At 45.4% G+C, this 11612-nt stretch overlaps 1 protein-coding gene across 1 annotated transcript; it reads right to left on the reverse strand.

Moving 5' to 3' along the window:
- Positions 1-713: 713 nt before the first annotated feature.
- LOC311130846 (SCL-interrupting locus protein homolog) lies at positions 714-10803 on the reverse strand. Its single transcript, XM_084163652.1, has 7 exons — positions 10347-10803; positions 8276-8736; positions 6948-7077; positions 4204-4444; positions 3621-3777; positions 2979-3298; positions 714-2689 (listed from the first exon to the last, which is right to left on the reverse strand). The coding sequence occupies exons 2-7, from the start codon at positions 8504-8506 to the stop codon at positions 1969-1971; spliced, it is 1800 nt and encodes a 599-aa protein (XP_084019778.1). The 5' UTR covers positions 8507-8736; positions 10347-10803; the 3' UTR covers positions 714-1968.
- Positions 10804-11612: the final 809 nt, after the last annotated feature.

The following is an 11612-nucleotide window of genomic DNA, read 5'->3' on the forward strand; positions in this document are numbered from 1 at the left end:
GGCCAGTATAAAAAAAAAAATGTATTCACTAACTGTAAGTCGCTCTGGATAAGAGCGTCTGCTAAATGACTAAAATGTAAATGTAAATGGTACAGAGCTCAATTTGGCCTCTGCATGCCTCCGGAGGCTCCTCAATTGCGTCACATGCTCCATAAGGCGCCTCCAACCACATTTTCGGATCAAGCATAAATTTGCTAAACCCAGAAGCCAGCCGCACCAATGTGTCGGATGAAAAACAGTTCGACTGGTGCCCGCCACAAGGAGTCCCTAGAGCGCTATGAGCCAAGGAAAGCCACAGGTTGGTGAAAGTGCATGGTGATGAGCTTCATGCTCCTTTCCAATAAATATCGAGGGTCTTATTCTGGTGACATGATGATCGATTCTTGACTGCCATTTTTGACAAATAAAAATATTCTCGCTCTTATCCATAATCTCATCATGTAGACTAGCCTACCCGCACTGTATCTGTGAGCTTTTGGTTAGAGCGTAGATGCCAAGACCAGAGTAGGCACATGACATTTGCTATTTAACGCAACAGTTTTTGTGACACAAATATCAGTAGAGTAGAAAAATGTATGGAAGAGTATTAGGGCCAAGTGAAGAGAAAGAATTATGGGTGGTGGTACATAGATAGGACTTTTAAAAAAGTGGCAATATTTTGAGAATAAAGTCAAAATTACATTTCGTGAATAAGGTGGCAATATTTCCAGAATAGTGGGACTCGCCATTTTATTTCGAGAATAAAGTCACAGTTATATTTCGAGATTAAAATAGGGGATTTTTGTTATCTGCATGTCTCCCTGGCTTGCTGTTGCCGTGTGCCCCACCATTGAAATGCCTGCAGTTAGATGACCAGGTGAAACTATACTTTAGATTTGGCTTCAGTAAGAAGGAAATCCTTGCTCTTTTAGCACATAATAACCATAGTATTATAAGTAGGCCTATTAGGACCTGGAAGTGGTTGTGCCACAGGTTGTGTAATCGCAACAAATAATCTGCTCAAACCCCAACCAAGGATTATCAAAAGCCACGCTATAAATTCTCGAACAACCCAAAGATTCCTAGATGCCCTTCCAGACTCCCTCCACCTACCCAAGGACGTTGGAGTACAAAAATCAGTTAACCACCTAACTGAGGATCTAAATTTAACCTTGCGTAATACCCTGGATGCAGTCGCACCCCTAAAAATAAAAACATTTGTCACAAGAAATTAGCTCCCTGGTATACAGAAATACCAGAGCCCTGAAGCAAGCTTCCAGAAAATTGGAATGGAAATGGAGCTCCACAAAACTGGAAGTCTTCCGACTAGCTTGGAAAGACATTACCGTGCAATATCGAAGACCCCTCACTGCTGCTTGATCAGCCAACTTTTCCAACATAATTGAGGAGAATAAGAACGATACAAAATGTATTTTTGAGCTAACTAAACAGCAGCATTACCCAAGAGAGGATGGCTTTCACTTCAGCAGTGATGAATTCATGAACTTCTTCGCCGAAAAGATCATGATCATTAGAAAGAAAATGACGGACTCCTCTTTGAATCTGCATATTTCTCCAAAGCTCAGTTGTCCTGAGTCTGCACAGAACTGCCAGGACCTAAGATCAATGGAGACACTCAAGTTTTTTAATCCTGTATCTCTCGACACATTCACAAAAATAGTAATGGCCTCTAAACCTTCTAGCTGCATACTGGTCCCTATTCCAACGAAACTACTGAAAGAGCTACTTTCTGTGATTGGCCCTCCTATGTTGAACATAATAAACAGCTCCCTATCCTCCTGGGGCCTCATGTACAAAGACTTGCGTTGAATTCATACTAAAACATTGCGTACGGACAAAGCCATAAATGTGCGTACGCACCAAAAAAATCTTACTAAGTAAACAAGCAAACTGACAAATCCCAATGGATTCGACAATACATTTCATTTGTCATTTTGAGTTCCCTTTGCATTAGTTCCCATGGGTCCTTTAGAAGAGTTTCGGCAGCTGTCGAAGTCTACTTAGGTCCAAGAAATTTCCCATCGACCCTTCTGGTTGAGGACACTCCCTCTGCATTTTTCCAAAAGATGGCCGCTGTTTGGCGCCATTCTCCTTCTCCAAACTGTGTTTGGCGCCGCGGGCCAAAAGCTGCATTTTAGGACGCAAGTCTCTGAGTAGCTGGCTTTGAGAGTCTGCATGCAGTGCCTGGGGGTGGACAGGGTCGGAGTGGGGCAACTCGTTTGTGATGTTTTTCAGAACCCAACCTTTGTGCTCCCACTCTCCTAGTCCTTCTTGTTCCGGTTGAACATGGAGCTGTACAGTGTATCCCATCTCCGATTGCTCCCCCTCGGCCCTCTCCTCCTCCTCACTCCCGCTCCCCTCCTCTATCAGCCCGTATCTCTTCATGTACTTGCGGGTGGCTAAAGACATGTTGTTCGGAGACAGAATACTGCTCTGTCCCATGGCGCTCTTCTCCGTTGGGGGCTTCTCTGAGAGCAGTGTGCAGGGGCTGAACCTGGGACGGGCCCTGGGGGGCTGTTGCCCTCCCCCTACGGAGAGCCTGGAGAGCTGCTGGTCGCTTAGGTATCGGAGGGCGATGGCGTTGGCCTCCAGGCTGAGGTCCACGCTGCCGCCCCACATGCTGGTCCCCATCGACTCTGGGAGGGTCAGTCTGCTGATGACCGCCTCTGGGTTGATGCCGGCCAGGGTACTGGGGAGAAGGAAACGGAAGCTGCATTTTAAATCAAAGTTACAGGAACACCTTCTGCATAATGTAACCTACGTAGCTAAATTATGTCGAGCTTACATGAGAATGAGCAAGAAAGTAAGAGAAACAGCCACTGTAATGGCCCCTATTGTCATGTTAGAATGGCGATAACCATCATAACGGGTCCATTTCCCACAACTGAAACATCCTCTTGTTATACCATAATACTACTACCTCTATGACCTACGTGCAAAGATGGTCAAGTAAACCTGAAACTTCAAGGCAAACATACCTGGCACTCTCTACAGAGCTGCGCGTGGTCTTGCCCCCGGGGTCGGCAGAGTCCAGGTCCACGTTGACCCCTAGCTGCTGCAGCTGGCGCAGCGTGGCGTGGAGCACCTGGTCCCTTCCTCCTGGCTGCTGCTCTACTTTGGGCTCCGGCCTCCGGGAGCTGACGGGAACAGGGCTAGGGGATGACTGCTGGGACTGACAGTGGGACACTTGTCTAGGGGACAAGCTGTGTCTCTCTCGCAGTGTGTACGAGGTGCTTCGATCTTCTTCCTCTTTGACCTCCTCGTTCACTGATCCCTGGAGACGGCTGTTCACTTGGCCCTGTGGAAGGATGAAGAACGTCAGATCTTTATTTATAAGCGCTTTTCATATGTTTAGGTCCAAGTGACAGATAGTCAAAGGGATTTCACAGGAGGGAGGCTGGCCACATAACATGTTGTATTAAGCATTTCACTGCAATACTAGGTTCTGTTGAAACATTCTCCAAAAGAAGTATACCAGGATGAAAGACGGTGCAAATACAAATACATAGCCTAATTACTTGGAGCCGTGCTCATAAGTATATTTTTTTTCTTCCGCAAATCATGGTCTCCTGTTGACATACATGGAGCAAATAAAAGTCCCTATAAAAGATGACTCTTACCAGTAGATCCTGATAAAACCGCTGATCATCCTCCACCGCCCTGGGCTCCTGACTCTTGGTGCCGTCCCTCTGTGGAGACTGGGACTGGTAGTACATGCTGGCACTCTCCCCCAACACTGGACTCTGGAAAGAACAGTCTCCAAATGCTGACTGATTCCTGCAGGAAATGCACAAAAACACATGCTGTTCATACTACGGTTAAAATACTTTACTGAAATGGCCACAAGGTGGCACCAGTGTTCAGATGGTGTTCAGCGGGTGAGCCGTCACAGTTGGTGACAGAAGTGGTTTCACACTTCTGACGCCAGTTGTGAGGGCTCACCCTCACGTGCATATTTTCACATCACCCATGTTCTCCTGTGGCTGGGTTTCAGATTGAAAGCTTGGTCTATTCCATTCAATCACTGAAGCCTCGTTCTTGTGAAATGGAGGGAGTAAAATGGTGTAAACTGCCCGTTCAGAGTTCTAGGTGGTGAACTACAACCATTACTTTCTTGCATTCTTCCAGTCAATTCAAATTGAGGGCTGGGCCAATGGAAGAAAACAAGCGTTCAGTTTGAAATGCAGCCAACCGTTCTCTTACCTCTGGTGCGTTGACTGGTTGGATGGTGTGCCTGACACCCGTCTCTCTCTGACCCCGCTCTCTTCTTCCGAGCCATCTATGTGCCTGCTGTGGGTAAGGCTGGCACTGCCAGAGCTCCGACTAGAGGAGGCCCTGCTGCCATCGGGAGCGCCAGGCCCTGTGTCGGTGTGCCACTCTGGCTGTGGGCGCTCCTCATCGCGAGCAGGGGCATCGACAGGGACGCCCCAGAACAGACTAGCACCTACACAGCAGGGAGAGATGCAGTTAGTCAACGAAGGGTGCGTTTATAAATTCACTCTGGCCATCTACTCCGATTTCAGAGCACTCTCGTCTGAGTGTGCCAGAGCGCAGAATAACTGATGAATTTACGAACTCGCTGAATATGACCTGTGTCAGTAAACGTCAGCAAAAAAACATAATTCAGTTGTTGCCAACAGCACAGTTAGTCAAATAAAGTAAAATGTTATTGGTCACATACACATACAGGTGCAGCTCAATAAATTAGAATATTGTGGAAAAGTTAAGTAATTTCAATAATTCAACTGACAAAGTGAAACTCATATATATCGTGGATTAATTACACAAAAAGTGAAATAGTTCAAGGCTGTATTTTTTAAAATCTTGATGATTACGGCTTACAGCTCATGAAAACCCCAAATTCAGTATCTCAGAAAATTAGAATATGACATAATACAGACATGTCGGCCTTCTGAAAAGTATGTTCTTGTACATGCAGTCAGTACTTGGGTGGGGCTCCTTATGCATGAATCACTGCATCTATGCGGCGTGGCATGGAGTCTATCAGCCTGTGGCACTGCTGAGGGTTTATGGAAACCCAGGTTGCTTCGATAGCGGCCTTCAGCTCATCTGCATTGTTGGGTCTCGTGTCGCTCATCTTCCTCTTGACAATACCCCATAAATTCTCTATGGGGTTCAGATCAGGCGAGTTTGCTGGCCAATCAAGCACAGTAATCCCATGGTCATTGAACCAGGTATTGGGACCTTTGGCAGTGTGGGCAGGTGCCAAGTCCTGCTGGAAAATGAAATCAGCATCTCCATAAAGCTTGTCAGCAGAAAGGAAGCATGAAGTGCTCTAACATTTCCTGGTAGACGGCTGAGTTGACTTTGGACTTGATGAAACACAGTGGACCAACACCAGAAGATGACATGGCTCCCCAAATCATCACTGACTGTGGAAACTTCACACTGGACTTCAAGCAACTTGGATTCTGTGCCTCTCCACTCTTCCTCCAGACTCTGGGACCTTGATTGCCAAATTAAATGCAAAATGTACTTTAATCTGAAAAGAGGACTTTGGACCACTGAGCGACAGACCAGTTATTTTTCTCCTTAGCCCAGGTAAGACGCTTCTGACGTTGGCTCTGGTTCAGGAGTGGCTTGACACGAGGAATGCGACAGTTGTAGCCCATTTCCTGGATACGTCTGTGCGTGGTGGCTCTTGATGCACTGACTCCTGCCTCAGTCCACTCCTTGACAATCCTCTCAAGGCTCCGGTTATCCCTGTTGCTTGTGCACCTTTTCCTACCACACGTCTTCCTTCCACTCGAATTTCCATGAATATGCTTGGAAACAGCAGTCTGTGAACAGACAGCTTCTTTAGCAATGAATTTTTGATGTTTTCCCTCCTTGTGGAGGTTGTTGATGACTGTCTTCCGCACAACTGTCAAGTCAGCAGTCTTCCCCATGATTGTGAAGCCTACTGAACTGGACAGAGACCATTTAAAGGCTCAGGAAACCTTTGCAGGTGTTTTGAGTTAGTTAGCTGTTTAGAGTGTGACACCTTGAGTCTACAATATTGAACTTTTTCACAATATTCACATTTTGGGGTTTTCATGAGCTGTAAGCCGCAATCATCAAGATTAAAACAAATACAGCCTTGAACTACTTCACTTTTTGTGTAATTAATCCACAATATATATGAGTTTCACTTTGTCAGTTGAATTATTGAAATTACTTAACTTTTCCACAATATTCTAATTTATTGAGCTGCACCTGTATTTAGCAGATGTTATTGCGGGTGTAGTGAAATGCTTGTGTTCCTAGCTCCAACAGTGCAGTAGTATCTAACAACAGTGCAGTAGTATCGAACGCTCTAGATAACCAGGTCTGCTAGGGCAAGTAAAATGGTCAGAGGGAGTTTCTCTCATTTGTATCTGGAAGTAGCTAGCAAGCTAGCCAACTTTAGCCAGTTAGCTTGGGTGCTTGACTGCCGTCGTGAGGAACGCTCGGATCAACCCTACTCCTCGGCCAGAGCGTCCAGTGTGCGCTCTGAACGCTCCGAGAGCGAAACACTGAATTTACAAACGGACAATATGACAACGCTCTGAATTTACGCCCAGAACGCAGTCTGGCACTCCAGAGTGAATTTACGAACATACCCTATATGTGTAGTAAGCAAAATGTCTTATCAAGACAGTTACACAACAAAAGAGTAACCATAGGTGTATTGATACTGTGTATTGATACTGGTTAGTCCGAATTCACTTTTTCTATTCAGGAGACCTGGAGAAAAAAAAGGCCATGTTCTCAGTAGATCGCAAATGAACCATAAAGTGAGAAATACGATTTTCACAGTGCTTGAAGAGACTAGAGTGTCACACGGTCTTGCAAAAACAAGCACAGTTCGAAACGGGAAAGTGATAGGCCTAGAATTGGATCAAAATGCAGTGGATAGACAAACAATGACCAAGATTGCCAGAAGCGGTGATGAATGAGTCCAGTACCTGTGCCAACAGCGATGCTAACACTTCTCTTGGTCTGTTGTCCTGAGGAGGTCTGTGTCTGGATGGCTGCCTGCTCAGTGGATGGAGAGGAGCTCTCTCCTTTCCCTTGGGCCTCAAGTAGCTTCTGGATCTGAAATCAACAGGGTAAGAAAGGTTGAGAACTCCTGTTCTAAAGCTTTAAGATTGTGTAATTTGGTACAGTGTCTGATATCCACAATGACACGGTGAAGCATGGTGGTGGCAGCATCATGCTGTGGGATGTTTTTCAGCGGCAGGGACTGGGAGACCAGTCAGGATCGAGGGAAAGAGGAACGGAGCAAAGTACAGAGAGATCCTTGATGAAAACCTGCTCCAGAGCGCTCAGGACCTCAGACTGGGGCAAAGGTTCACCTTCCAACAGGACAACCCTAAGCACACAGCCAAGACAACGCAGGAGTGGCTTCGGGACAAGTCTCTGAATGTCCATGAGTGATCCAGCCAGACCCCGGACTTGAACCCGATTGAACATCTCTGGAGAGACCTGAAAATAGCTGTGGAGCGACGCTCCTGTTTTTGCTTTGTCATTATGGGGTATTGTGTGTAGATTGATGAGGGGAAAAAAACATTTTATCAATTTTAGAATAAGGCTGTAATGTAACAAAATGTGGAAAAGGTCAAGGAATCTGAATACTTTCCGAATGCACTGTAGCTCTCCCACAAGAAGACTCAAAATATGAACCCTTTAAGTTTTAGGTACAACAGCCAGAATAAGACAAGTGAAAGTTATTTAGTCTGTAACTGTAATTGGAAAATCCCATTGACTGGCAGAATAAAATCTGGCCCAATCCAGAATCGGGTAAACTACTACTACACAAGACAAATGACAGACACCAAATTCCCAAAACAGATGTTTGGTTTGTCAGTCATCACCAGTCAATGTATGAGCAATACAAATAGAGTGCTGTTCCCACGCTACATAAACATAACCTGCAGTCACCTCACCAAGTGATACACAAACTGTCATTAGGAGAATAGTGGAGAGAATAAGGGGAGTAATTGTCCAATGCGAATGTGGGGTACTGTCCCAACAGTAACAATATCCATAATCTTATGAATGTGAAATTGAGTGAGTACCTAGCCTAGCATCTCATCCGAGTAGTACCTACCTCTCACCTGATTAGTACCTGAGTAGCACCTACCTAGCCTAGCGTCTCACCTGATTAGTACCTGAGTAGCACGTACCTAGCCTAGCGTCTCACCTGATTAGTACCTGAGTAGCACCTACCTAGCCTAGCGTCTCACCTGATTAGTACCTGAGTAGCACCTACCTAGCCTAGCCCATGTCTCACCTGTCCTCCCACCAGCTGCAGTAGGGCAGTGTTGAGAGTTAGCAGCTCGATGTCGGTGGCGATGGCTGTCTGGTCAAAGGGGCAGGCCTTGCGGTGCAGCTTGTTCAGGCACATTTTGCAGACGGTGTGTCCACAGCCCAGGCTGATGGGCTTGCGGACACTCTCCTCAAACAACTGGGTGCAGATGGGACACAGCAGGAATTCCGTCCATTGCGGCGCTTGCACAGGCATTGTAACCCACAGAGGTCTCTAGGGGAAGCACTGTGGCTTCGACAAATGCCTTCCCTTTCAAATAAAGGTCGATCCTTCAGTGTGTTGGTGCGTTGCCACGTAGGGTGTTTTATTTTCAAAACAAAGTGATGCAAAAGATCTGACAAATTCCACTGGAATCAAAACCTCTTCTGAACATCAATTTTCTTCTAAACGTTCAGACATCATGAACATTCAGTATGTGGTATGACCTGAAAGACAAAAGAAAGAGAGAACAGTCAACTACATACACCAAATCCAAATGGCAAACAGATTCATCCTGTGGGAAGAAAAGAACATCCACATTTGCTTAACTACCTAACTATGCTATGACCAGCTAAAAGCAGCAATGGTGCAGCAGATGTTCTGAATTTGATTCACTTGTCTGCCCTTTCAGTAAAGGACAAAACCAGCTGGACGTCAATGAGACTCCCCTGTTGTCTTCTGTTGATAATCACAAGTTTACTGGAGAACGGAGACCAAGTAGAGACTTTCGGACAAGGTGGATGATTGTATAATATAAGGCAGTTTATTCAGAGGTAAAGATATCTGAAAATAGCGTGCACGGACCCGTTCGTCAACCTCGTAGGGAGATATCTGAGAGAGCGAGCCCCTAAACATTGTGTGCTGACATTTTATACAATAAAATAAAGTAGGTTGATTCTAGTAGTTCTGATCTTCCGATTGGTCCTGATGAGTTGGTCGAGGTCATCTCCATTGCATTGGCTCTGAGTCGGGTTCTCTGTCTTCAGATGTTCAGCCTAAGAGCAGGGGTTTTTTGTGTGTGTGTGCTTAACAATGATGATGTGTGTGTATGTGTGTGTATGTGTGTGTATGTGTGTGTGTGTGTGTATGTGTGTGTGTATGTGTGTGTGTGTGTATGTGTGTGTGTGTATGTGTGTGTATGTGTGTGTGTGTATGTGTGTGTGTGTATGTGTGTGTATGTTTAACGATGATGATGTGTGTGTGTGTGTGTATGTGTGTGTGTGTGTGGGGGGGGTGTGTGTGTGTGTGTATGTCCTCAGAGCAATAACTCGTGAGTTTGGGAGAGCTGAGAGACCTATGGCGTGGGTGTTGTCCATAGCCACCTGCTGATAAGGCCGACAAGATAGAAGTCTTTGTGCATTGTATTAAATCCCAAGGCCCAACACAAGATGGGTTATGCACAAGATTTTAGTCAGACCAAGCTATAACATAATATATTTACTACGACACTTCACTCTGTGGTCTGGGAGTGTTGGGGTATCCCCCAGCAGCAGTCGTGTTCACTAAATGCCAGTAGGCTGATGAGTTACTTACAGTGGCTATTTTAAGACCCTTCCTGTGTCCAATAAACAGCGCTCATCTGAAAACAGGAAGTTTGGGGCTTCAATTGGGAGACAGCTTCTTGTTGCTGTATACGAACAGGTTACCGTAACTGAATATCCAAATTTCAGCTGCAGAAGTGAAACCCTAGCCTAGATATAATACTGCAATTGATGAGTGAGGAGTGGAAAGAAACATAATTTCGACTGTCTCACCACATAACAAAGCATGGAGTTTCACATTATTTGTCACAGCTCTTTATGTAATCACATCCCGAACTATGATTCACTTCATAAGCATGTCTGAGCCTGTAGACAAAACACATTTCTGCTGCTATGTTGCTGTGACCCATTAGCCCCTATCAACTCCCTTTTCTACTAGAATTGATTTGAACATCAAGAACAATATCTAGGATGCCAATACAAAAGTCTGTTGTGTAAACCTCTCTTATACAAGTAGTGCTCTCAAATGCACCGAAACAAGACAAAGCCCAACCCCCCCCCAAAAAAAGACTCACCGCAAGAAGTTATGGATAATATGAAGAAAATGCATCTGGTGCAACATGAGTGGAGAGACAGAGGCTAATCACTCGTTAGTTTGTTGATTCTTTCCAATGTACGAGGTAGTCTACTCCATGATGCTGGTACTGGTTAGCTAGTCTGCAGATAGAAACACTATGCGCCCAGTGCTGCCACTTTCTCACCTGACATGTCACTACAATGAGGAAGAGGTTCTCAGTTGATTTATGCTCCCGCAAGCAAAAACAAACTCAACAAAATGTTAATAAGAGTTTGCCTAAAGCCCGCACTTATCCTTGTATCTGGTTCAAGATGGACATGTGTAACATTCAAATTATCTATTTTGTTTGCGTACGTGCCCGTGCCACCGCTGGCCCCGTCACTATGACATAATTTGGTCTTGTGGCCAGTGTCAAAAAAGTCACAACCGATGTCACAGGCAGGTGTCTTCGACCTGAACGAGGATTTCACAGAATGAAAATAGCCAGAGGGGTGGACTCAGTGGGTGAGTTACCAATCAGAGTAGGGCTGTGGTGTAGGTAGCAACACAAGTGTTTCGTATGAAATAGGAGCAGGAAACACCCTCACAGTGGTGCTTTGGTGAGTGGCCCAGGATTTGAGAGTGTTTAGCCTAAGTGCTGGGAATTGGCTGTAACAGGTGACATGTGATGGAACAACAGGGGCATTTCCTCAGTCAGTGTCTGACAGAAGGTGGGAAAATACCCTCTTATAAATTCAACTATATACTAATCAACACCGAGAAGAGATACATATCCCTATGTGTTTCTGAGAAGGCTGATAGACATTGAGGTCACTGCCTGGGACGGCTCTGGTTCCACTAGAAATGCAGTAGCAGAAGGCCATCTGTCATTTCCTTTAATGCTTCTGGACAAAACAAAATGGTGTAATAGGTAGGCTGTCTGCACGTGATCTAACAACACAAGACCTAATAGATAGTGAATGTAGTGCAGCCTTGTCCATAAAATACAACTACTTGAAATAGGGCAATTGAGGGAACGGGGATACCAAGTCAGTTGTACAACTGAATGCATTCAACCGAAATGTGTCTTCTGCATTTAACCCAACCCCTCTGAATCAGAGAGGTGCGGGGGGCTGCCTTAATCGACGTCATCGGCGCCCAGGGAGCAGTTGTTGTTGGGGGTTAACTGCCTTGCTCAAGTGCAGAGCGGCAGATTTGTCCACCTTTATTCTTATTTTTTTGTATTTGCGCATTTTCCCACTAGAGGTTTGTTTCCAACAAACGG

Source organism: Coregonus lavaretus (genome assembly GCF_964263955.1).
Source record: "Coregonus lavaretus genome assembly, chromosome: 6".
NCBI lineage: Eukaryota > Metazoa > Chordata > Actinopteri > Salmoniformes > Salmonidae > Coregonus > Coregonus lavaretus.

Bases quoted from the DNA above. Each gene is read 5' to 3' on its own strand.
- LOC311130846 (XM_084163652.1), bottom strand. From the start codon at position 8,506: ATGCCTGTGCAAGCGCCGCAATGGACGGAATTCCTGCTGTGTCCCATC. The intron at 3,778-4,203 runs GTAAGAGAACGG...CATTTCCTGCAG, and splicing joins AACCAGTCAACGCACCAGAG to GAATCAGTCAGCATTTGGAG. The intron at 2,690-2,978 runs GTATGTTTGCCT...CCTTCTCCCCAG, and splicing joins AGCTCTGTAGAGAGTGCCAG to TACCCTGGCCGGCATCAACC.